At 44.7% G+C, this 27,555-nt stretch overlaps 1 protein-coding gene across 1 annotated transcript in view; it reads right to left on the bottom strand.

Moving 5' to 3' along the window:
• Positions 1-3,681: 3,681 nt before the first annotated feature.
• PRPF6 (pre-mRNA processing factor 6) overlaps positions 3,682-27,555 on the bottom strand; it is a 77,931-nt gene continuing 54,057 nt past the window's right edge. Inside the window, exons 10-21 of the mRNA XM_030212494.1 lie at positions 17,661-17,779; positions 17,197-17,415; positions 16,467-16,589; positions 14,994-15,115; positions 13,836-13,974; positions 11,724-11,843; positions 11,265-11,441; positions 10,992-11,125; positions 10,142-10,233; positions 6,802-6,916; positions 5,296-5,422; positions 3,682-4,469 (exon numbers count right to left, since the gene is read on the bottom strand). Of these exons, the coding sequence (XP_030068354.1) occupies positions 4,317-4,469; positions 5,296-5,422; positions 6,802-6,916; positions 10,142-10,233; positions 10,992-11,125; positions 11,265-11,441; positions 11,724-11,843; positions 13,836-13,974; positions 14,994-15,115; positions 16,467-16,589; positions 17,197-17,415; positions 17,661-17,779 (1,640 nt within the window). The 3' untranslated portion in view covers positions 3,682-4,316. The remainder of the gene's footprint in view (positions 4,470-5,295; positions 5,423-6,801; positions 6,917-10,141; positions 10,234-10,991; positions 11,126-11,264; positions 11,442-11,723; positions 11,844-13,835; positions 13,975-14,993; positions 15,116-16,466; positions 16,590-17,196; positions 17,416-17,660; positions 17,780-27,555) is intronic.

Genomic DNA, 27,555 nt, shown 5'->3' with positions numbered 1-27,555 from the left:
ATGGACTTGTACTCCTTCCTTCCTCAGGAAGGCCGCGATGACCACCATTACTTTGGAGAAGGTCCGCGGAGCAGTAGCCAACCCGAACGGGAGGGCTCTGAACTGGAAGTGTCGGCCCAGGACTGCAAAACGCAGAAAGCGTTGATGAGGAGGCCAGATGGGAATATGCAAGTACGCTTCCTTGATGTCCAAGGATGCCAGGTACTCCCCTGCCTTCACTGCCGCTATAACAGAGCGGAGAGTCTCCATGCGAAAGTGCCGAACTTTCAAGGCCCGATTGACCCCTTTGAGGTCGAGGATAGGCCGTACAGAACCTCCTTTCTTTGGTACCACAAAGTAAATGGAGTAACGCCCCTTGCCAAGCTGACTTTCTGGCACCGGAACGACCGCACCCAGGCGGATCAGATTGTCCAAGGTCTGCTGCACTGCCACAGCTTTGACCGGAGACTTGCAGGGAGAGAGTACAAACCCGTCTCTTAAGGGTCGGCAGAACTCTAGCTTGTAGCCGTCTCTGATGACTTCCAGCACCCAAGCGTCTGAAGTTATTGTGGTCCACTCGCCCAGAAACGAGGACAGCCGTCCTCCAATCTGCACTGGGGCGTGGACCAAGGCCCCGTCATTGGGTACGAGACCCTGGGGGAGGACCGGAGGGAGCACCTCCGGGATGGCGGTCTCTGCGAAAGGAATGCTGCTTGGGGGAGAAGTTCCTCTTGAAGGAAGAGGGGGCAGAGGAGCCCGACCTGCCCGGGCGGTACCGACGGGCTTCCTGAAACCGTCCTCTGGAGGTACCGGGGCGAGTACTAGCCCGAGCCCTGACCTCTGGTAACTTCTTGCCCTTAGACGTGCCGAGATCGGTCACGATTTTGTCCAGCTCGACCCCAAAGAGCAGCTTGCCTTTAAAAGGCATTCTAGCCAGGCGGGATTTAGAGGCGTGGTCAGCAGACCAATGCTTCAGCCAAAGCCACCGCCGCGCAGAGATTGTCTGAGCCATGCCTTTAGCTGAGGCCCTCAAGACATCATACAGCAAGTCTGCCAAATAGGCTAAGCCCGATTCCAGGGCCGGCCAATCAGCCCTCAAGGAATGATCCGAGGGGGAAGCCCGCTGCACCATAGTCAGGCACGCCCTGGCCACATAGGAGCCGCAAACTCAGGCCTGCAAACTTAAAGCAGCCGCCTCAAAGGACGACCTTAAGGCCGCCTCCAATCTTCTGTCTTGGGCGTCCTTTAGGGCCGTGCCACCTTCCACCGGCAACGCCGTTTTGTCACCGCAGTGATTAAAGAATCCACGGTAGGCCACAGATAGGCCTCACGTTCACTTTCAGGCAAAGGATAGAGGCGGGACATAGCCCTAGCCACTTTAAGGCTCGCTTCCGGGACATCCCATTGAGCCGAAATTAAGGTGTGCATGGTATCATGCACGTGGAAGGTTCTAGGCGGGCGCTTCGTCCCCAGCATAATGGCAGAGCCAACAGGGGCTGAGGGAGAGACGTCCTCCGGAGAGGAAATCTTCAAAATGCCCATGGCCTGCACTAACAGGTTGGGCAAATCCTCTGAGCTAAAGAGCCGCGCTGCAGAGGGGTCATCCGCTCCATCCGAGCGGGGATCCGTCTCCTCCAAGGAATCCGCAAAGGACCGTTGGGAGAACTGCTGAGATAGAGAACATACTGGGGAGTTTCCGGCAGCACATGACCACATATAGGGAGGCAAAAGTTTGCTCTCTATCTCCACCTGCTGGTAGATGGACACAACCCACCAGTCTATGGATTGATCAGCATGATGATATGGAAGAAGATATTTCACGTACAAATAATTAAAGACTTTTGTTTTGTTTTGGTCTTCGCTTCCAGGACCGGCACGATGATGCATAGTATAACACCGTGTGCCAAAATGTATGCACAGATATCCTCCTGAAACCCTGGCCTAGGCCCGCCTCCTTCTGACGTAGGTTACTTACGTCAGAAGGAGGCGGGGCTTAGGCCAGGGAAGAAGAGACGTCATGGAGACTCTGCGACCAACACAACAGATCTTCCTGCCCGTGCAGCGCTTCAGAAAGAGGTGAGAGGCGCTGCTCGGGTCGGTAATAGGGAGGGGGGTCTCGGTGGAGGGGGGGAGCGGCGTATTCGACCTCAGGGGGGGCGGGGCACGGGGCGGAAGAATGACAGGAGGCGGAGTTAGCTTTTGCAAAACAGAAGAACAGGAAGGGAGGGGGACCGGGGCTGCTAGAATTTCGCTTTCTCGTGTGTGTGTGGGGGGGGGGGGGGGGGGGTAGTGGCGGGCAGTGGGGAGCAGCGGGGGGGGGGGGGGCATGGCTGTCCATATAGGACGCGCCTGATGAGCACCCTTGCCCCCTCCCGATCCTTTTTTTTATTTTTTTTATTTGATGTGTTTTCTGACACGTTTTCTTACAGCTCAAACACAGCTCTTTTGGACATATGTAATGCAACGTCCTTTTGACCAATCACAGCGCTTTTAGCTCTGCTAATGTGCTGGGATTGGCTCAAAGTTTGTTTATTTTTTCACTTTACGATTTTTCCTGGCACAGAGCTGTCCTAACGAGAGGTCCAGACCTCTCGTTAGATTTCCTGCCTTTTTCCTGCGTAAAGGCAATCGGAAAAGGTTAGTGCATCTCGTTTCAATGGGGTTTTTACACTAATTGCTCATCTGCACTCCGTTTTCATTAGCTGCTAGCTTCCTCGGTAAAAGCCCTTTGATGCATGCAATGGCTCAACATTTCCTCGTTGGAGGGTCGTTAAAGGCTCATTAAGCTTTGGTGCATCTGCCTCTTAATAAGGATCTGGGTTTTCTAGCCCATTATAAACCATAAAGTTGTATTTCTCTGTTTATCACCCTCCTCTCACCTACCAACACCCATCCTGTTAGAATATCAATGAAATGCTTTGATGTCCCCATGCATACCCCCACCCTCCCACTCTGTCAGACTGTCAAAGTAATGCTTTGATGTTTCTCTTATATATACTATCTGCTATCACATTTGCTTATTTCCGATCTGACGAAGAAGGGCAACCTTCGAAAGCTAATCAAGAAATGTATTAAGTTATGTCCAATAAAAAAAGGTATCATCTTATTTTCTTTTCCATGTTTTATTTTGTTTGATTTCTATTGATAACCTTTAAGAGTGGACTAACACGGCTACCACACCTCTCTATTAAATAAATAAGAAAGTCTTATTTGTAATGAGCAATGAAAATAGGCAAGTTGTGTGAACTATTTACACTGTAAGTTGAAGGTTTGTGTAAGTGATGAGACTGCCAGTGATGAGACTGAGGACAGACTGACTTTCAGGGGATTACACAGCTCACTTATAGGATTTATCTGAAACTCAGCAGTTCTCAGTCTCCATCTGCTGGTAGGAATGTACAACCCATCTGTGCCAGTCTAGAGGGGAGCTACGGAAAGCCTGGACACGGTATGCTCTGACAGAGTTACTTCACACTATGACACTGTGGTGCAGTAATGTTTAAAAGGGTCTACTACACTCCTAGGAAAGTTCAGGTCAGGATCAGCTTAGCCAATAATGGCATTACACCAATACATGGCTATCCAAGCATCACTGCGTAGTATGGCATTTGTTATCGTCACCATCAAAGCAAGCATGGCAGGGACTGGTAAAGGACACAAAGCTAGGGAACAAAGGAAAACAAGTGAAATACACCCAAAAACAAGAATCCAAAAGTCCTTTATATTTTAGAGTTACAATACAACTGTACATTTCAAACAAGGTAAAGTCTGGCCCAGGATATAATTATCAGTTACTGTCTTGTTTTGCACTGACTGAAAATGAGGTTGCTTTGTATCCATCCTATGCATCAGCAGTACATGCTCAATGCCTCTCAGCTAATGTGTGGAAAAGAGTGCAAAGAGATTGTGAAGCTGATTAACAGAAAGCTGCTAACGCAGAAAGTGGCTTTTGTTGGATGTTCCAAGACAATTGTGATTAAATGAGGTCAAGATGAGACTTTTGAAAGGAAAGCCAGCATCAACGTCTAAGGATCAACTTTTTGTCCATGCTGGGGATCAGTACTGCTCTCAGAGCCACTCTTCAGCCCTTCCAAGTAGGGCTAGAAACATCCTTTCACCTGTAATTCTTTGCATGGGTCATTTTCCTCTGTCCTTCTTAAAGTCCAGGGCTGCCCTGGCTTCCTTTAAGGGAATGTACATTCGGCTCAGAAGTCTGTTTCTTAAAGCTTTTCCTACGGGAAATACAGGAATTAAGACTCACACTCACAGAATGCACACAACAAGCACACATTTAATGTAAAGAGGCATAATCTACAACTGGCCAGTGAATGAGGCATTTAGAAGGCATTTTTAATCTTGGCAGCCACAAGTAAGAGAATTTCCCCGATCTTGTGCTGCCAGTTCTGGATATCCTTGGACACCTGGCACCATAGCTCGCCATGACGTGGTTCTGTGTTCTCACAGCGCTTGCGCACCTCCTCCTGTTGCTCCTGTAGAGAAAGCATATCAAATGTTAACAAGGCACCTCCCACACCTCTCCATACACATCAGCATCCAGACCATTAGCAGGAACCTGGGTAGGAATGACCACTTGGAGAAAGCAGCACATAGCCATTCAAACATGTTTGATTATTAAAAGCTTTTACTGTAAAATTCCCCTAAACATGCATTCCATCGAGGAGTCCTCACTATCACCCACTGTTAAAGAACTAAAATCATCTTCCATACCAGAGGACTAGCTGTGGAACTTGGGCCTCTGCAATTACAACTTGAGTTAAATGATCTCTTCTTTTATTAAAAAAAAAAAAAAAATTTGAAATCAGGGCTCTTCTGGAAAGTAAACATTAAAGCCTTCCAGCCACGACTGGTGGATCATGATTAGTTTGGATCCTTCACTATATTTCTGGCACAAAGCTTCCACACGTTTTGAAACTGGCAACACAGGGAAATAAAAGGTAAAGGATTACATTATTGTATCTTAGTTAATGTCTAACTTAAGGTTTAAATTATTTAGAGGCAACCTAATTATTAGATTAATGTTTTCAATGGATTCCATACTGTAATCAGAGAAAAATGTTACTTGCAGAAGCAAACTATAAATACAAGTTAAATTGCAATCATTTCTGCAGCTTCAGTGAAAACCCTGTCGTTTGACATTCTGCACTTTCTGCAGGTTTTATCCTCTATCCAGGGCCTGACTTAGTGCTAGCTGAGAGGCAGGGCACAAGCTGAACCTCCATCGCTGGGACAGCTGAAGTCTATAAGAAAGGTGATTTGTATAGGTCTGGCCTTCACAGGAGGTAGAATGGGGTTTACCTCTGTACCATGCTGCAGCTCAAACTTGTAGAAGAAAGCCCAGGCATCACCCAGGTCCGAGTCGATTTTCACTGTGCGATGAAACCACTCCCGGGCCTTTGTTATTTTACGCTCACTCCAGAATAACCTGAGGGGAAGGGATAAGAGGGTAAATCATAAAAACTACTTACGAAGAGCAAACAGAACTATACAAGAAAATTCACATGATCTCAGTGTCCCTGCTTCAAAGAGCTTAAAAAACAGTTGAATTCAAGAAGATTGTTCAATGTCACATTCCAACCCTGAATGATGGACAGGAAAGCTGTGTAGGACTGCAGCTAAAATTTCTGCATCAGATTAATAAAGTTAACAAAAGACAGCTATGAATACACCAGTCATCATTTGGAACTTTTCTGCTTTAGAATCTGCAGACTAGTACTGCTCAATGTGCATCAATATATGCACAGATACAGAGCATAAGAACTGTCATACTGACCCAATATCCTCTTTCCAACAGTGGCCAAGCCAGAAGCCCAAAACAGTAGCTATATTCTATGCTTATTACCCTCAGGACCCCCAGTTTCTCTATAAAGCTCTTGGGGAGCCACAATAGAACACTGCAGTATCTAACACTGCTAGTTATATGACAATCTTGACTTTCCTTAGCTAAGGGGAGCCTACTGAAGATTTGACTTCTTAATGGTGACCTTTGAAATCCAAAGTGCTGTACTACTGCAGGCTAAAGCTGCACTGGCCAGACCTTACCTAAGAACCTCTGTAACAGTGGCACAACTTGTAATCACCAACAACCAAAAAAAAAAATGGAAGACAAAAATAATCTCAATAGCAAATTATATATATATATATAAAAATGTAAATCAACTAGGTATATATATGATCCCCAAATAATCTACACAAGGTCATAAAAACATGGCCATTATCATGAAGACATATCACGTTTATAGGTGGTGCCAATGGTTGGTTTTGAAAGTAATAGATAGCTTTGAATGGCATAAAACTGGATGATATCAGATTGCTCCTAAAGCAGGAAAGCATTGGTGGCAGCCCTTTTTTAAATTATTATTATTATTAAATAAATGGATAAAGTCATGACACTTTATCCCTTTACCCTTTATAAATAATAATATATGTAAACCACTAGGCAGTAAGGTCATATATCAAATCCATACTGCCTAGTGGTTTACATATATTATGAGAGTAAAACACTTGAAATAGTTTAGCATTTGCTCTGTCGGATTCTACATCTTTATGTATTTGGAATTCTTGATAGATAAGTTTGAGATTTTTGAAATTATGATACTGTATACTATGCATAAACTAGTCCTTTATAAAGTCTTGCATGAGGCTGTATTAGAGCTGGAGATTTTATTACATCATACAGATTGCTCAGATTATATACACATCGGGGGGGGGGGGGGGGGGGGGGGGGGAGAGCAGAGTGGTTGATATTATACCAAAAGGGTCTTCCCACATTTGTTGTTTAGCTTCTATATGGCAGTTACTCACTTGGCTACAGCCAAGAGCACGTGAGGGTCATGCTCACATTTCTTCAGGGCATCCACACTCTTTGTTTTACGCTGTGGCCGTGCCTCCAAGAAAATGGCTTCTGACCACAATATTCCTAAAAAAGAAAGAAAAGAGAGAGTCAAATTCTGATAGGGAGAAGAGTGTCGCAGCAGACACTGTGCTCCTACCTATGAGTGGGAGGGTAAATCATTTTTCTAATCTAAAAATATAAATTCCATACAGGAAATGAATGGCAGAAGAAAGGAATTTCTAGATGCTTCTCCTTTTCTGTGTTTCCAGTATACAAGGCTTTTCCTTTACATTCTCTAGACTTGCAATTCTGGCTACTTGTTCATTTACAAATCCTACTCCAAGCTTGTCTGGAGCATACTGTAAATATTTTCACAGGTTATTTATTTATTTATTTGTTACATTTGTACCCCACATTTTTCAACCTATTTGCAGGCTCAATGTGGCTTACATGGTACCGGAGAGGTGTTGATAAGACTCCGGAGTAAAACAAATACAAATAATGGTTAAGTTGAGGTAGGAAGGGTAGGGATCACATGAAGGAACATGTGGTGGGACCATAAAGAGGATAGCAAGAACAGATGAGATTGCTTGGTGATCAGTACGGACTGTGGTGTTATAGTGTCACGGAGTGAACTGTTCCTTCTTAAAGAAAAACGAACAATGAATTGGAGCCATTTAGAGAGGATCTGAGGAGAGAACCCCACTTCAAACATTTGCCGAATGTTGATGGAATGGGTGGAAGGATAAAAGACTAATCACAAAGAATAAGCTGACAGAGTCCACCCTGCTCATCTCCCAAAGCCTTGCTCACAGGACATCAGTATTAACTAGGACATAGAAACAATGGCAATAAAGGCTAGCATGTCCCATCTGGTGTGCTCAGTAAGTGGCAAGAATTGTACCTGATGCTCCATGCATGTTACCCCTCTTCCTATGATAACTCCACCCTCTCATGACTTGACTTACCTGTCACTCAAAATGGTTCTCAGAGCGGCAAAACTTTCCCTCTACTCCTATTCTTTATGCATTTACAGACTTAGAAGGGATGCCTTGGTGCATTTATAATCAACGGGCAAATAATTCCTTTGGACCTTGGGAGAAATATGGGAGGAAGGGGAATTTGTCTCCTGGGAGAATCTCCAAGAGGAATTTGTGATTGAGACCTCATGACTTTTTTGCATATAGAAAAATCAGAGATCTGATAACCTGATAGGTTAGGAGTGAACTTGTTTTGCCTAAAACTTTGCTTGAGCGAGCATTGAGATGCGGTCCACATAGAGGAGTGATATCTCGTCTATCAGGTTCTTCTATCTTACACTACTCCTATATTGACTTATACAGCCAGTGGGAAACTGACATCCACCAATCATTTGAATATGTTGCATGGGAAAAAAATCTTTAAAAAATTAATAAAAGTGGCTTAGCCACTATCATGGTTGAAAATGACTAAGATTTGCTATAGGTGGTACTATACACCAGATTGTCTTTGCAAAATTTTCAAGATGAGCACAGGACAATGTTGGAAAGATGATTATGTTTTTAAGGGAACTGTTAGGAGGCGAGTTGTGGTGCGAGTTCCGCGCTCGCCTGCTTCCCGCCACCCTGGTGGTTACGATGGAGTTTGAGTGGCGCAGGAGTCTGGACGTCAACAGCCAGTTGTGGCGTGAGTTTCTGCCTCTTGGTCATTCTGAGTTTGATACAGCGTACGGGCCCCCCTCCCTCCCCTCCGAGTTCCAGGTCCCCCTCTCCTAAGAGTTCCATGCCCCCTTCCCTCTCCTCCGAGTTCCAGGCCCCCCGCCTCCCTCCCTCTCTCTCTCTCTCCTCCGAGTGGCAGCCTGACCTGCGCTGCCCGCCCTCTTCTCCTAGTCCTCGGCGCTTCAGCCTGCCTTCCCTTCTCTCTCAGCTCTGCCTCTGGTCCCGCCCTTGCAGAAACACCTTTCACTGCTGGCGCCGGACCCCAAGGTAAGAACATTTTAATTCTGGGCGGCAAGCAGGAAGGAGAGGAGCAGGCAAAGGACTGGGAGAAGAGGGCGGGCAGCGCAGGTTGGGCTGGCTGGGAACTTCCGTTCCGGGACTTTGGGCGGGTCAAATATTGGGGGTGCTCGAGCACCCACAGCACCCACGGAGTCAGCGCCTATGCCTCCATGTCCAGCAATTCTTCCCTCTCCTCCACGTCCAGCAGTTCTCCTCTTCCCTGCCCTCCCCTCGCGATTCTCTCCTCCCCTCGATTTGTACCTGAATGTTCTCTGGTTGGCTGGTGCTGGCTTCCCTTCCCTCTCACTGTTCCGCCCTCTGACGTCATTACATTTTGACGCAAGGGCGAGCAATGAGTGGTCATGGATGTTACGAACCCAGGCATCCAGACGTAGAACGTTGGAGTTGCAAATTATTATATAGGATATGCTATGATGTTTATATTTTCAATGAGGTTTGAGAAAAAATAAAAAGGAGAGGCAGATGAGCACAGATCAGGAGACAGACTTTGGGGTGACTTTGGGGTCTGAGGATCTCAAGGTGGAGGAAATAATGTGACAAAGCCACAATTAAAGCCATAAGAATGCTAGGCTGCATAGCAACAGGCATAACAAGCAGAAAAAGATCATATTCACTCTATAAAAGATACAGGTGAGGCCTCACTTGTAGCACTGAACTCAGATTAAGAGGACATATCTCGCTAAGGACATAAAAAAAGATTGGAGTCAGTACAGAGGAAAGTGACCAAAATGTTGAGAGGTCTCCGTCATATGAGAAAAAAACTGGAAGTCTTAAATATGTATACCCTAGAGGAGATGAGGAACAGAGGGGATATGATACAGACTATCCAATACTTGAAAGGAATTACTGACTCTTCTTGGGCAGACTTGATGGGTCATGCTGGTCTTTTTCTGCTATCATTTACTATGTTGTTATATTGAGTAATACAGGCCTCTCTGGAATGAGCCAGAGGAAACATGGTACAAGAGCATGCACACACTTAATTCATGGGACAAATACTTTGGGCTACATCTGCTTGAAGATTTCTCTCTGGTACAGCTTTAATGAGAGCTGAATGTAACAGCATCCTGTGACAGGCACTTTTTGCAACCACAGTGTGAGGAAAACCCAACACACCTTGGGCATTTGAACTGGGGTAGGAAGAGCAGCAAACAGAGACAGACACCGGTTAATCTAGCAGGTCCCTTGTACAGCAATGTAATGCTATAATGAAGAGAGCAGGAAGCACTAAGCTTTTCAATCCCTTGCACTCTGAGGGAGGTGAAATACCTTTCCTCACCCACACAGTCTGGCACAGACAGCTCCTGCTTACCTGAATTGGGACACTCTTGCAAGGCTTTAGCCATCAGCGTGTTGGCAATGTTTTTCAACCCTGCCCTGTACTCCAAGCGCACAGACTCTAACCTGAAGAGGTAGGGAATAAGGGTTTATGTCAATAAACATAACTGCAGTCCTCCACCTATAGATAAGGCCAGTCAAGACAGTTATATAAAAGGAATACCTCAAAGATAGCCCATGGTTCTGTAAACACCACCTCAAAAGACAGCTATATCTCACAATGAACAGAGGCTTCAAGGAGTATACTTCCAATACAGGCCATGTCTCACAGTGAAAGGGTGAGCTCTAAGAACACCTCAAGGGCAGCTGGTTTCTCAGAGTGAAGGGGAGGGGCACCCTTAGGAGAACATCCCCATTATAACCCATATCTTACAGTGATGAGAAACTCCAAAGTTAATACCTTGAGGGTATCTGTATACCACAGCATGCGAGACGCTCTGGGAAAAAAAAAACACTTTAAAGGCAACTACGTCCCACAGTGATAAAGGGCTCTGCAGAGTCTACCTCAAGGGTGGGCTGTATCTCGCAGCAATAGATAGCTCCAAGGAAAACCTCTGGAGGGCAGCCATACCCCAGAGTGATCAGGAGGAGGGAGCTCTGAGGAGAATGCTTTGTTGATGGCCATATCCCCTCCATGATGGAACCTCCTAGGATTCCTTGAATGTAGCTGGGTGTTTTAACAGTGGGCAACTCTGGTGCTAAGTGTGCTAGACAAGTGTTTGTGAGGCATATGGGACATCTACATGTAGGGAAGAGGAAAATTATGGCAAATAAAATAAGTGTTCTGCTTCCCAGCAGCAGCACCAAGTTCTGAATTTAATCACCAAAGCTCCGGGTTCTTTGGATTCTTCAAACGAGACTTCTCCAAGATGGCCCTGGCACGGGTCAGCTGTCCAGCCTTCTCCTCCAACCTGGAGAGCAGCAGCCACAGTGGAATGGAGTGGGGACACTTCTTTAGCTGGTAAGAGACCATATGAGACAGACATTTAAACAAAAATCAGATCAGCAGAAGCAATAGCTGCACATGAGTTCAGGCTCTACTCTTGCACAACACAGTGCTAATACACTATCCATGTGCCGTCGAGCTGTGGCCATACCCCCTGGTTATATGCTTCACGAGCCATTTCTGAAAGTTCTTCCTGTTCCAGGATCTGCCCTTTCATCATCCAGAGCTTGGGAAAATCCTCATAATGATTCAAGGCTTCTTCACAGAGGTCCTGGGCAGCTTTGATGTTTCCCAGCACCCATTCCAACTTTACCGACTTCATGAAGACCTGTGAGGACAGCAAGGAGTCAACATGATTTGGATTTGGAGTTCAAGGCAACTTACAAGTTCAGGTACACAAGATATTGCCCTGTCCAAGTGAACTCAAAATCTTGCCCAGTCACAAGGGGCAGCAGCTGGAGAAGCACGAATTGAACCCTGGCTGCCCCTGGTTCTCACATCCCTGTTCCCCCACTATGAGAGCAACATGGGATCAGCAGAATTTCACTTCTCTATCCTCCCCCAGACTGTGTTCATGGCCCATCCACGGCCCCTTTTTCCCCTTCCTCACCCTAGCTGTGGATGCGCTGCTGCGAGCCTTTGCTAGTAATCTTCTAGCTCTTTCATACTCATTGTTCTCAGATTCCAACTTCACTGCAGCCAGCCAGATCTCTTCACTGTTTGGATTTGCCTAGAAGGAGACAGACATTTTTGGTAATGCTGGCTGCAAAACACTACACTTTATTCAACAAAAAAAACAACCCTAAATCCCATTTATCAAGCCACAGCTATCTGGTCCAGACCGAGGGCCTGGAGTACATAGCAGATGAGACAAGTCGCATTTTGCATCAGCTACTTGAAAACAAAGCACTGCGGTCAACAACAGCTGCTAGAAGAGTAATGGGCATGTTCACATTCAGAAGTAAAGGTCTTGTGCTCCTAACCATGACTCTCCTCCTCTGCAAAAGTCACCTGCACAGTTTGGGTACTGTGAGAAAGGAAGAAAAGTACTTTTAGAATAAGGTCACTGGGTAAAGTATAGATGGGATTTCTGATAATGAGGTGACTGAAAGGCACAGTCTACTCACACAACCAAACCAGTATCCTAGCAGGAACTCAAAATCATTCCAGTTTTTATTTTACTACCAACAGATAGTCCTATTGCCTGTGTTACCTTCTTGTTAATCTCCCTCCCTCTTCCTCTTCTCACTACCATTACTACATTCTTTAGGATTCAATTCTATTTTCTGGCAATGTTGGCTTCTGTTCATTTTGTTTGGCCTGAGGAAATGAGTATTAATTCACTAAAAAAGGGATTACCATAATTATTTTTTTAACCTTTACTTCTATATATAAAATCACAAGAAATATTCAAAATTTCAGAGAGAAATTGAAAATGTAATATCTCAGTTTATGAATGAATGCTCTCATTTCTTCCCCACTTAGGCCCCAATGATCAATTCCCCACACTGTTCCGAAACAGCACCTTAACAAATAGTGTTGGAACAACGCAGGGAATTAACTCCCCAATGATCAATGCTATTAACATGCAAATTTAAGCACATTATTAGCACTGATCATCGGCATGCGCTCAGGCACAATCCTCCGCACTTGTTTGACAGGTCCAGGCTGTCAAAAGCCAGACCTGTCAAACACAGGAGCTAGAGGTCTGTTGAACCAACCAGAGCCCCCAAAAGCAAGACCCTGGTGGCCTAGAGCTTCCCCCCCCCCCCCACCCGGACAGCGACACGAGGGCACAGGAGGCTGGAGGTCTGGTGGATCTCCAGCCTCCAACCCCCCTATGAAAACAAACAAAAAACAAAGCCCTGGAGGCCCAGTGGCCAACCCTACCCCTTCCACACTCGCCCTAATGGTCTAGCGACCCTCAACTCTACCCCCCCCCACCTTAAATGGTAGAGGAGGGAGTAGAACTCCCTGCCCATCCTAGGATGCACTGGGTGGGGCTCACTGAGCAGGGCTGTATGCTGCCATTTGGAAGCAGCGCTCGGAGGAGGAGGACGTGCTACGCCCTCCTCTGCCATTTAAGGTATGGGGAGGGAGTCAGTGTCTGCTAGACCACCAGGGAGGGTGACGGGTGGGGGTAGGGTTGGCCACTGGGCCACCAGGAAAGTTTTTGCTGTCGAAGAGGGCCCGGGGGGATGGAGGAGACCACTGGGCCACCAGGGAAAACTATCGTTGGGGGGGGGGGGGGTTGGGGGGCCTGCAAGCATGCAAATGCATGCTGGACAGGGCTCCCCAATGCTCCGGAAACCCCTCACGCCAGCTCTGAGCTGGCATACGGTTTGCCGCGGGAGCAGCACCAATGAGCATTGGGGGAGGAATAGTAAATTATCTGTTTAGCATACATTTGCATGCTACTTGCGGTCAGAGCCCACGAGCACGTTGTTTCACGTGCTCGCGGGCTCTTATCATGGAGCGGGAGCAAACGCGGGCATAGTATGGCACTAATAGCCTCTAGCACCCGCATTTGCTTCTGATCATCGGCACCTTAGTTTGAGAAGAGCTGTGATGTCTGAGCTCTCCTATGTGACTTATAAAAGGATTCTGAAATTTTATGATTATCATATCATTACAGAGCATGAGATAAGAAAAGGACTGCAGTAAATAAGTACTATGGTTTCAGCTGTAGTACCATGCTAAATTAGTAGCCCTTCATACTGACCTGAAAAGCCAGAGCCAGAATACTCCTGGCAGCAGGCACATCACCTGCCAGCCATTTAGACTTTGCTCCCATCAACCAAAGAACTTCTGCCTTGGGACAATGAGCGACAGCCCTCTGCAAGAGCGCCTCCAGGGATTCCCTTAGGAGAAGTACATACCATAAAAAGAAGAAGAGACCTCTACCCACTCTTCCCCTCCCCAAATCACCCACTGCATCAAGCTGCTTCATGGATACAGTCAGAAACTTCCAATAATGCTAGCCTGGATCAAGACCAACAAAGGGTTTATCCTGGAACTCCTCACACATACAGCCTACAAAAACTCGGTACACCCTGAACAGCACAAACAACTTGTGTACTACAAATAAACTCCCTGAGCCCATACGCCAGGCCCCCTCCTTGCCCATCTTCAAATCCTTACTCAAAGCCCACTTCTTCAATGTCACCTTCGGCACCTAACCACTATACCTCTCTTCAGGAAATCTAGACTGCCCCACCTTGACATTTCGTCCCTTAGATTGTAAGCTCCTTTGAGCAGGGACTGTCCTTCTTTGTTAAACTGTACAGCGCTGCGCAACCCTAGTAGCGCTCTAGAAAGGTTAAGTAGTAGTAAGTAGTAGAAGTGCTTGCTTGAGGGAAGAATTTACAGCCCATGCATGTGCATAAGGCAGGAACACTCACTCAGTGTGTCTCTGGCAGACACTCTGCCACTTATTACTTTCGTCTGCTCCCGAGTGTCTGAGCAGGGAAATGGCAGAAGTCTGAACAGCAATAATTCATACGCTGAACAGCTGGATTTACCAGCAGTAGAGATAAAATACAGAATTTGGAAATGGCAACAGTTCATTTAACAACTATTTACATCTGTCAAGTCAGAGCAAAACTATTTTTTCATTAAGAGAATGAGGACCTCTCCTGTAGGTATCAGACATTTGGTTTACAGATAGGCTCCCCTTTTACAGGCACTGGTGCTCACTGTTGCTCCCATTTTCCCTCAGAAAATGTTCTTGTTCTTCACTTATATTTATGATTAATGTGGAGCAGCAGTCTTTAATATTCTTGAATCAGTGACATTTCTCACTTGTTCCATCTCATGCTGGCTAAGCACTGGCCCAGAAGCAACCTCCCATCCCATTTCTCTGCATTTAGTGTTGACCTACCTGGTGCCATGGTTCTTCTCAAAATATGCTGCTCTCAACCAGACACTCTTCTTGCTTGGGAAAACCTGTAAAGCGTGGGCATAGATTGCACGGGCACACTCCAGAGCACTGTGGGAAACACACTGCAAGAGACGCAGACAACAGAAGGGCATTTAACATGAAGCCTTTTAAAAATACCAGCAAGAACTACTTACTATGGCAGTCTACAGTCAGAGCGACAGAATCAATGCCCATGGACAATCAATAGCAGAGAGAGTGATCTGGACTAAGAGAAAAACCTGAGTGATGGGTCTAGGGTTTGGAAGCTATGTTTCAGTGCAAAAAATATAAAATCCTGCACCTGGGAGCACAAAATATATTATTTCCTTATCAATTATGAAGAATGTCAGCTATCAAACTGTAGATTACATAGAAAGAGCAGTGCAATAGTCAGTGTGATAAAGCAGCAAGGAAAGCTAAAGCACACTTAGGTGGACACGGAAAAGTTTTGCCAAACTGAAACCAAGACCCCTTATTCTAGAAAAGCTCACTAGTGAGGTGGCACGTTATAAATGCAAGGAAATGATAGAAGCATTTCAGACAAGGGCTACCAAAAGGCCTACAGTACAAATCCTACAAAGAAATTTAAGGTACTTTGATCATCTTGGACACTGTGGTTGGCTTATTCCACTCCTGTGCAGTTTGTACTATGAACAGAAGACAGGGGAAATATGATTGACCTACACAGCACAGGTACTGGGAGACTGTATTCTAAAGAATACAAAAGGAAGGGAAATGAGATAGAAAAACTAAAATGTGCTGCATATTCTATTAGAGAAGTTCCTTGGGACAATGTCCAAGGAGCATAACCCCCAAAAAGTGAATATAATTAGGAGGTGGAGATGAATCAGGAGAATTAAAATACAGGAGTAAATTTGATTTTCAAATATATGTGGGTATTTTCAGATGCAGATATTATAGGCAGAATGTCCAAAGATACTTTTCTACCTATGTGTCTGAGATAATTCTCAAACTACCCTGCATGGGCTACTCAAAATCACTTCTAATGTGAAGCTTGAAGAAGGGAAGTCCAACATTTTATGTTATAAACATGGGGAGAACCCATTACGCTGTCTATAGTATGGGTAGCATCCAAGATCACTGCTTCTTTTCCACACCAGCCTCCAGAGTCACACCACAGTGTCAGTGCTCTGAAGGTTCTGCAACTTTCATTAAACAAGCTTCATGCCTATGACAATTTTCCATCATATGTAAACACAATAAAGAAAAGGGGATGGAATTTGATACCCCACCTTTCTGTGGTTACAATCAAAGCAGCTTACATATTATATACAGGTACTTGTTTTGCACCTACAAGACCAGTGCTCCTTTCACCATTCAGAAACTGCCATGTGAACTATTGAATCCCACAGAAGTCACTACAACCTAATTACTGTGGTAGAATGCGTGCCAATCTTGGGTTTTTGTGCTCACACTGTCAGCATCTTCCATCCAGGTGTGCTTCCTGTCTTCCTCCTCAATCCCAATCCCAATCACAGCTCGGATAATTGCCTGACATGTCACCACACTGCCAGCCTTATCACACTCCTCTGCATCCTGAGAACAAAAATAAAAAGGAGAGTCACTCTGCCAGGAACTCTTCTGCTCACTGGAGAGCAATGACAAATACAATTTTCACACCTATTACAGCTGCCCTGCACCCCTGACCCCTCAAACTGGCAGGAAAAGGAAGATACTGAGGACAGGTCCTTGGCACCCTGGTACCATAGAACTTCCAGCATCCCACTGGTATCTCCTGCCAGGTCACAGACTTGTCACGGGTGAACAAGCACCAAGGCATACCATGAATATACAATGTCCTCTTCTCCCCCAAGCTATTCCCTTCACCAACAAAGTAATTCTCAACCACTGGCTGACCTCTCAAATCAGCAGACCCCTCTCTTACCACAGGCCTCTTCCCTCTTGTCCCCTAAATACAATGACCCAGTTCCCTCAATTACTCACCCAACAGCTCATTCTTCTCTCCCACCCACTATCTTGCTCTCTTTATCGCACCCTCCCTCCTCCCATCTATGGTTTGAACAAACTCAAAAGGCTGTTTCTTAATACTGTGATTTTATCATGACATGTCAGAGGACAGATGTTAAAGGGCAAGTACCCCGAGAAGAAAGGAGCTCCATCAGAGCATAAATCTTGCCAGTACCTGGATCCACTGCTCTCTGTTGATTTCCACTCCATTTGCCCGCAAGGAAGTAATGGCTCTGTCAATGATCTTGTCCACCATCTGTGTATTTCCATTGGCTTCTTCAAGTTTGGCAGCTGTAATCCAGATGTGCCGGTCTGTAGGAATATTTTCTCGAGCTTTGTTGAGAACTTTACGAGCATTTTCATAAGTTTCCAGTCTTGCTAAAGCAAGCCACAGCTGAAAAAGTAACCAAGGGAATACCAGATCAACAAGAACAAGATCACATGTGGAAAGGACCATAGACATATCTGCTTCAATTCCAAATATATCAAAAAAGAGGAAGCAAGCTTGCAGAATTCATCACCTCCTCCAAGCACCCTGTATGCCAATCATTCACTGCACTGTCCCACTTTTGAAACCCTTGTGAAAATACAACAAACCACTGGCATGATAGACTCACTCGCACCTCGCCATGCTCTCACCTCCACACTCGTGGGACAGCATTCTACGGCTCTGCTGAGCATGATTCGGGCATCTTCAGGCTCTTCCAGCTCCACTGCCGCCTTCCACAGACGCACAGAGTTAGGAACATGCTCCAGGGCTGCAAAGGTTGAAAAGGAGAGGAGTCAGGACTTAGCACATATTATCAAATCCAAAACGGGGTTGGTAATGAGAGGAATAATTTACCTTTAGCACTCTGGAAAAATAAACAAACCAATTTTACAACAATCTCTCACTCTCGATCCTAATTCACAGTCCAAACTTATTATGCATACTTTATACTGAAAATAATAGACAAGGCTCAGATGTTATTATAAAAAGGTAAGCTGTTTATTATTATTGGCAGCAGGCAATATAGATGCATCAGAGAAAATGAATTAGGCTAACTCAGAATAATGGTAAAGGGTCTAGGTGTAAGATAGAACACACTCCCCTAATCCTGAAATATAAGCACACCTAGCACCCCAGGCACTCCTAGGCACTAAGGTGATAATAGTTCAGATCCGACGGATGAGGCAGCAGGTGGAACTGATGATGATGAAGAATCAGGATCAGGAACTCAGGAACAGAAGGCAATAGGTGGATTCCCCAGTCAACAAGTCTACAGGTAGGCAATACCACAGATTAACGAGCCTTCATTCTGGTGGCAGGCTCGGAGCCATCTGATGGCTGTTACCGAGGTTCTGACATATAACAGCTCACGTGCCAGCTGATAACACCTTCAAGGATGGGCTCTTTATACCTTTCTCCCTAAGTCTTGGGGCCAGGTGTCCTGGACCATGATGACCTGAAGTCCCTGCAATGACGTCCATGCTGATACCAACAACAAAAAGTTGTTATTGTCCAGGTTATTTTGCTTTTAGCAGACTAGATGACTCCTCATGTACCTCAAGGCCTTTACACAGTACCAAGACTCTGTATTAGGTTTAAAAATGGTCAAGTCTCTAAAGTCAGGTTCAAATTGCAGGCTAGTGCTGAAATGTAGTGCCTTATGCAGTGTTTTACTTACTCCCCTCTTTCAAGGACCTGTGGCTTAAAAAGAAGTCAGGGGGGCTTGAAACACTAGCTAAACAAACCATGTGCGCACTCTTGTTCACCAAGACATATTGTCAATACAAAATATGCAAGTTCAGAAATACAATGATTAGAAAGATATATGAACATAAAAGAATATGAAAGGACTTCATGAAAGCAATTCTTTAAACCAACAGTTCCAAAACTGCAAACTATGGGTTGCAACTCTTAATGGAGTTGCAAAAGTATCAGCTGGGGTTGCAAGTACACCCCTGTGGAGTTTAAAAATAAACATATGACAGGTGCACATGGCCTACTGACAAAAAGCAAGCCACGTTTTCCTTAAGTGCCTAACTTGCAGATCAAAGCGGTTTACAAACTAAAATCAAATTTTAAAGTAGGAAAGGAACTACAATAAAAGACAGGAAACAACAATGCACTCATCCTAAAAAACAATCAAACTCAGATCATCATAATGAAAAATAGGGGGCGGAAAAGAAAGACAACCAGGTAGGGTAGATAGAGAAAAAGGTAATGGAGTAGCAGTGGATTCAGTTGTAATGATCCTAGGTGGGATCTTATGTAAAGTTAAAAGCTTGATGAAAAAGCCAGGTTTTTATGGTAGATGAAGTTTCTGAATGATAATTCAGCATGAACATTTAAGAGAGAGGGAGTTTCAAAAGAAAGGGGCCATGAAGTAGAAGGCACAGTGTTTGGTAGTTTCAAGCTGAGCAGAGTTAAGACTGAGAAGAACCACAATGATCATTAATGAGGCAAAGAAGATGGGTAGGAGAGTACAGAATAGTAAGAGTTGCTAGATAATGGGGGAGTACAATCCTATAGGCCTTGAAAGTAAGTGTCAATAGTGTGACTATTATTCACTGCTCAATAGGAAACCAATGATGATTATGTGTCTGATAATTGAGAACACAGGGAAAGTTGCTAGATACATCAAAATTATCATTGCCGCTATCTCCTCTAGCTGCCTGGTCCATAAAGGCTCCTTTGCTCCATCCCCTGCAGCCTCTCTCTCTCTGCTGCTAGCCCAGCCAGCCACAACTGTCAGTTATGGGTCTGCTCCTTCTCCCCATTCTCCCCCACACACAGAGAAAGATGAAACTGTAGAGAAAGGGTGTGACAGAGGGAATGGAAAAGAAATGGTGGGAGGTATATAACAGCTGGAGTAGGGGTTGAGAAAGAGGAGATGGAAGGATGTAAGAAAGGGAAGGATGGGATGGGTGTGAAAGAGGGTGACGACTGAGAATCCGCTGGAAAGCTGTAAGGACTCTGAAGAGGGTAGGCAGGATCAGCTGAGAAAAACAGCTGAGGAGCTAAGAGAGGGGGGCTGAGGATGTAACAAAAAATTAGCTGGAGAGAAGACTGAAAAGGAGAGAATAATTCGAGGAGAAGATTAAGAAGTTATGATTTTGGAAGCAGGACTCTACAACCCTACTAATTTGTTTTGATTATAATTTGGGTCCCTATGACTTAAAATGCCAACTTGGGGTCTCACTGGCAGTTTGGGAAGTGCTGCTTTAATCTAAACAATACAACAGAATGCTGAGGGATCGAACGAGAACATCCAAGATGGCAGCGTTGTGAGTAACTGATCCAGACATGCTCAAATTTGTGACCTAAACACTGCTGAAGAGGTTTCTTTTCTTTTCACCGTGAAATGGGGAAAAGGAGAGGCAAGGGGGGGCTCACCTTTTCCAGCAGATGACTTTGGAACTATTCAGGGTGACGCTGGGTCCCAGGCAAGCTTCTACCTCCACTGTCAGTGCAAGCGCGTTGGCGCTTGCCAGCAGTGTAGATGGGGTTTCCTTGAGCCCCGTGCAACGTACGGCTCCTCCCCAGCCAGGACAAGGCAGTGTGGAATCAAATCCTGTATCCCAGGCTCCAAGTCCAGACCTGTGCGAACAGGGAGGGAACCTGCCCACGCTGAGAGGAACATCAAGCACTAACAGGCTAGAGGAACGAACAGCAATACCTGTACTGTCTTCACAGATAGTGAGTACAATGGAACAGTCTGCTAATGCCCCTCTTCCTGTTTTTTCTTTGGGGAAAATGGAAAAAACAGCCGTAGTGACAATGGAGTCACTCTGGGACTTGACATTTAATATGCAGTCTTCTTTGCAATCATTGATAATTAAAAATTCTAGTGAAATTAAGACTTTATCCGAAGCTGCTCTCATCCAGGCACAGGTTACTGCTCAACAAGTTTCTGAAGTGAAATTAATAGATGAAAGGATTCAGAAGTTGGAACTTGTGGGACAAGCCTCATTAAGGGAGAAAACGTTTACTTCTAGACACTTGGAATATTTAGAAAATCAATCTAGGAGGCTCCTGCTAGTGAGCATTTGCAGGTTTCATTCCCGCAACTGGATCTGCTGTACTTTTGCCGCACAGTGGGCTAACTCTGGCACGGAAACAGCTGTGGTTCGTCGGCATCTACCTCCATAAGGGAGGAGCGTGTCTTCATGAAGGGGTTGGCTAGGTCACAGTCTGGTTTTGACATTTGGGCTCCCCAGCCTTCCTTCATTGTGTTTTAACTTGCAAAGCCTCCTCAAGCACCAGTTTGGAATCCTGACATCTTTTGAATACTGCAGCTACTGCTCCATTAACACTTTCTTATACAAGGGCTTCACTGAAGGCTGCTGGTGTGGTTGTAACTGTTGGTGTCCCAATTTGGTTTTGACATTTGGCTCCCCTGCCTTGCTTCACTGTGATTAGCAAAGAGTCCTATCCTCTTTTAAATACTATAGCTACTGCTTTCATAACTTTTTTAACAAGGCTGTCACTGGAGGCTGTTGGAGTGGTTGCTACTGTAGGTGACCCATGCATCTGTTTTTCTCTGAGTATAGTTGCTGTTCTTCCGCCCTAAACTGAGCCTTGTTGAACTGAGCTATCTACACTTCTGGAGTAACAAGTCCAGCTCACGGTCCAAGTATTCTGCTATTATGTTCTCCTCAACCCTTCTCTTTATCTACTCATCTCTCCTAATCCACTCCTCGCTCATTGCAACTGAACCAAAGTTTAACATCATTCTTCTCGTCACAAACAGCAGAAGAATATTGGCTTGCTGCCCAACTTGCAATGCTTTTCACTTGGAGCAAGCACGCTTTCATAATTTGGCAACCCCCCCCCCCCCCCCCTGCAAGAACTAGATACCTTATTGATGTCTTGCGTGACAAAAAGCAGGCTGAGCAGTTCCTTCACTTTCAAGTGGGATACATAAATGCCAGGTCCGTAGTGAACAAGCCTGAACTTATATCGGACTGGATCTCATCTGAGGACCTTGATCTCCTCTTTATTTCAGAAACATGGATCCAGGTGCAAAACGACCCGTGTCTTAGACCTTTGCCCGCCAGGCTACAAGTTGGTGCATTGGGACAGAATAGGTAAGAGAGGAGGTGGTATCGCATTAATATACAGATCCTACCTCAAAGTAGAAACCTGCGCAGATCATATATCCCCTTTCCTTGAAATTGCTGCATTTAAAATTCATCATTCTACTCTTCGTGACCATTTAGCATGCGTCCTGTTTTACATGCCACCTAATAATTGGAATTCTTGCCAGGCTGAGCTTATGGATTTCATCTCCAACACATGCAATGCTCATCAAATATCTTAATTTTAGGTGATCTTTCATCTGGACAACCCACAATCGCTGGATGCCAACCATTTCCTAGATTTCCTCTGTCTTTGGGACCTCAACTGCCCCAGCATCTGTCCATCGCATTCAAAGGGTCACTCGCTAGATCTCATCTCCTACAAATTCCTCGCTGATGCGGATTTCCAGCTCGATGACATCAGGTGGATTGGAACTCCATGGTCCGATCATCTCAAGCTACAGTTCACCTTGCACTGGTTAAAATTGGGTCTCAGCCTAGCGAACCCACCGCAAATGTTTCTAGAGGAATAATAGACCCACAGTTATTTTGGAAGTCTTTATACAGTGATAACTGGATAGCCCAATCAGCCTCAATTCACTATTTAACTGCATGGGAGAAAAGATGCAGGTGAGTCCTAGATGATATAGCGCCCTTGAAATGTAAAACCTCATGCAATCGTCACTCCACACCTTTTTTTTTTTTGTTACATTTGTACCCCGCGCTTTCCCACTCATGGCAGGCTCAATGCGGCTTACATGGGGCAATGGAGGGTTAAGTGACTTGCCCAGAGTCACAAGGAGCTGCCTGTGCCTGAAGTGGGAATCGAACTCAGTTCCTCAGGACCAAAGTCCACCACCCTAACCACTAGGCCACCTTGGTTTACTAAAAAGCTGAAAACACTGAAGACGCAGACTAGAAAACATGAAAGAGCATGGCGTAAATTAAGATCCGAATATGCCCTGAGTGGAAAGCAAGTCGTCGAAGGTACAACTATGCTATCAAATCAGCAAAGCGATCGTACTTTTCAACTAAACTTGCGTGTATTGGCAATGATGCAAAAAAACTCCAGCAACTCCTAAATTCTTTCCTTGACACAAGTAAGACAGCGCCAACGCAAGCAGACAGTCCCTCGGTTGACAAACTTGCTACCTACTTCAAAGAGAAAATCCAATTGTTTATTTATGAACATTTATACCCCACTTTTTTCCACATGAAGCAAACTCAAAGTGGCTTACAATGCAAAGATGAATCAATTACAATTACATTAGATAGGGGAAAAAGAGCAGGGTAAGAAGGAAAAGGGAAGAAAGACTAAGATGGACGGTGGAAATCCAGATGCTGAGATGGACCAGAGTGGCTCGAACAGTTCTCGGCAAGGCGATCCACAAATTGGGAAACTGTAGCAATACCCAGGAAGCGCAGACGAAGCACAGAAGAAACAGCAGTATGTGGCCAGGAGAGTGGTAGTGATCACCAGAGGCAGATGACAGCAGCTGGAGGCAGACAATGCCGGCGGGGCCCAGGATATCAACGGGCTCAACAATACCACCGCAGAGGAATAGGGATTGTTACACAATTGTTACGGAAACCACTCTTTAGTAGCATTGCAGTTGTTGAAGACTTCCTCAAGACACTGGACTCCTCTCCAAATCTATGCCCAGATGACCGAATCTGGTCCACGTTTAGCAGTTTAACTTCAGATAATGTGGCAAGAGCACTATCCAAGTTCTCAAAGAAACATTGTGGTCTAGATGTATGCCCAAGTCATCTGTTAAAATCCACTCCAGAATGCTTCATCGTTGATTTTACCACCTACTTGAACTTCATGCTCGAAACGGGTCTTTTTCCTCATGAGCATGGGAGCATTCTTCTCACCCCAATTCCAAAGAACCCAAAAATGAAAGTTGATGTCATTTCTAATTATAGACCAGTAGCATCCATCCCATTATTCGTTAAAACTATGGAAAGTATGGTCCATACTCAGCTAGCTGACTACTTGAATAATTTCGATATTCTACATTGCTCTCAATCGGGATTCTGTCCACAGTACAGTACTGAAACAGTACTGGTTTACCTTACTGTCAAATTTTAAAAGAGAAATATCCACTGGGAAAAAAATATTATTATTACTCCAATTTGACATGTCTAGCGCGTTCGACGAGGCTCCCACTGAGAGAAGGTATCGAGACACTCTGACATGGACTCCCTTCCTGCAACTGTAGAACCACACAGCCTTGGCGTTCATGGCAGTCACCATCAGATCCATGACCGGTGTTCCCCAGTGAAGAACAACGGCCTGGAAGTCTGAGAGGGACCACTCCCCTAGATGCAAAAGATTCCTGTGAGGAAATCCATGGCCACATTCAAAACTCTTGCTACATAGGAAAATTGACTGCTCTACCAAATTCCACTCCAGCCCTTTTGCCGTCTCCAGGGCTAGAGGATGGCTCCTGGTCCCCCTGACAGTTGACGTATGCCACCGCCAAGGCATTGTCTGACAGGACTCGAACCTTGTTCTGAAGAATGGGCTGGAAAGGCTGGAAACCAGAAACACCAGATGAATCACTCTGGTCTCCAATTGATGGATCACTGTGCCTCCGTTTCAGACAAGCAACCCTGCATAATTTGACCCAATGAGCCCCCCAACCAGAGAGGCTGGCATCCCGTTGTGACCACCGTCCAGTCTGGGGGGTCCAGGGGCATTCCCGCAGACAAACTGTCTGAGTCCAGCCACCACTGGACATTAGTCCGCACTGTGCGTAATAATGGCTTATGGACTTTTCTTTTAGGAAGCTAGCCAACCCTTGTTTAAACCCCGATAACTGTTTATACTACATTCTCTGGCAACGAGAGTTTAATTACACACTGAATGAAGAAACATTTTCTCCAATTCATTATAAATTTACTACTTTGTAGATTCAATCTGCACCCCTAGTCCTAGTAATTTTGGAAAGAGTAAACAAGCGATTCACGTCTACCCATCCCAATCCACTCATTATTTTATAGACCTCTATCATATCTTCCCCTCAGCCGTCTCTTCTCCAAGCTGAACAGCCCTAGCCGCTTTAGCCTTTCCTCAAAGGGAAGTCGTCCCATCTTCTTTATCATTTTTGTCACCCTTCTCTGCACCTTTTCTAATTCCACTATATAATTTTTGAGATGTGGTGACCAGAATTGCACACAATATTCGAGGTGAAGTCTCACCATGGAGCAACACAAAAGCATTATAATGTCCTCATTTTTGTTTTCCATTCCTTTCCTAATAATACCAAACATTCTATTTGCTTTCTTAGCCGCTGTCGCACATTCAGCAGAGGGTTTCAACATATCATCAACGATGACACCTAGATCCCTTTCCTGGTAGGTGACTCCTAATGTGGAACCTTGCATTACGTACCTATAATTCGGGTTCTTCTTTCCAACATGCATCACTTTGCACTTGCTCACATTAAACACCATCTGCCATTTAGATGCCCAGTCTCCCAGTTTCGTAAAGTCCTCTTGTAATTTTTCATAATCCTCTTGTAATTTAACTACTTTGAATAACTTTGTGTTGTCAGCAAATTTAATTACCTCAGTAGTTACTCCCATCTCTAGATCATTTATAAGCAGCGGTCATAGCACAGACCCCTGGGGAACTCCACTAACTACCCTTCTCCATTGAGAATACTGACCATTTAACCGTACTCTCCGATTTCTATCTTTTAATCCACAATAGAACACTACTTCCTATCCCATGACACTCCAATTTCCTCTGGAGTCTTTCATGAGGTACTCTGTCAATGCCTTTTGAAAATTCTGATAAACAATATCAACCGGCTCACCTTTATCCACATGTTTGTTCCTCACTTCAAAGAAATGTGACAGATTTGTGAGGCAAGATTTCTCTTCACTAAATCCATGTTGGCTTCTTCTCATTTTTATTCATGGATTTGAATATGCTCTGTAATTTTGTTCTTTGTAATAGTCTCTACCATTTTGCCTGGAACCGACATCAGGCTCACCGGTCTATAATTTCCCCGATCACCTCTGGAACCCTTAAAAAAAATCGGTGTTACACTGGCCACCCTCCAATCTTCCGGTACCATGCTTGATTTTAAAGATAAATTACATATTACTAAAAATAGTTCCACAAGTTCATTTTTCAATTCTATCAGTACTCTGGGATGAATACCATCTGGTCCAGGAGATTTGCTACTCTTCAATTTGTCAAATTGTGCCATTACATCTTCCAGGTTTATAGAAGTTTCATTCAGTTTCTCTGACTCATCAGCTTTGAATACCTTTTCTGGCACGGATATCTCTCCCAAATCTTTCTCGGTGAAGATCGAAGCAAAGAATTCATTTAATCTCTCTGCTATGGCTTTTTCTTACCTGAGTTCCTCTTTTACCCCTCAGTCATCTAGCAGTCCGATTCTTTTGCTGGCTTCTTGCTTTTAATATACCTACAAAATTTTTTACTATGTGTTTTTGCCTCCAACACAGTCTTTTTTCAAAGTCCCTCTTTGCCTTCCTTATCAGCGCTTTGCATATTTGACTTGACATTCCTTACGCTTTTTCTTATTATTTTCAGTCAGATCCTTCTTCCATTTTCTGAAGGATTTTCTTTTAGTTCTAATAGCTTCCTTCACCTCATTTTTTAACCATGCCGGCTGTCATTTGGTCTTCCTTCCTTCTTTTTTTAAAAACACGGACTATATTTGGCATGGGCATCCAGGATGGTATTTTTGAACAGCATCCACGGCTGCTGAAAATTTTTGACCTTCACAACTGCTCCTCTAACTTTTTTTTTCACCGTTCTTCTCATTTTATCATAGTCTCTTTTTTGAAAGTTAAATGCTAATGTATTGGATTTCCTGTGCGTATTTACTCCAAAGCCGGTATTAAATCTGATATTATGATCACTGTTATCAAGCTGCCCCATCACCATTACCTCCTGCACCAGATCATGCGCTCCACTAAGGACTAGGTCTAGAATTGTTCCATCTCTCGTTGGCTCCTATACTAGCTGCTCCATAAAGCAGTCCTTGATTTCGTCAAGGAATTTTACCTCCCTAGCATGCCCTGATCTTATATTTACCCAGTCAATATTGGGGTAATTGAAATCGCCCATTATTATTGTGTTCTCCAGTTTTGTTAGCCTTCCTAATTTCTGATAACATTTCTACATCTGTCTGTTCATCCTAGCCAGGTGGACGGTAGTGCACTCCTATCACTATCCTTTCCCCTTTTATATGTGGAATTTCAATTCATAGGGATTCCAAGATGTGTTTTGTTTCCTGCAGAATTTTCAATCTATTAAATTCAAGGTCCTCAACATACAATGCTACCTCTCCACCAATTCAATCCACCCTATCATAAAGATATAATTTGTACCCTGGTATGACAGTGTCCCACTGGTTATCCTCTTCCACCAGGTCTCAGAGATGCCTATTATATCTAATCTTACATGTAGTGTAATATATTC

Source organism: Microcaecilia unicolor, chromosome 8, assembly GCF_901765095.1.
Source record: "Microcaecilia unicolor chromosome 8, aMicUni1.1, whole genome shotgun sequence".
Classification (NCBI taxonomy): domain Eukaryota; kingdom Metazoa; phylum Chordata; class Amphibia; order Gymnophiona; family Siphonopidae; genus Microcaecilia; species Microcaecilia unicolor.
The sequence above is the reverse complement of the archived record's forward strand: the minus strand, read 5'-3'. Positions and strand labels throughout refer to the sequence as shown.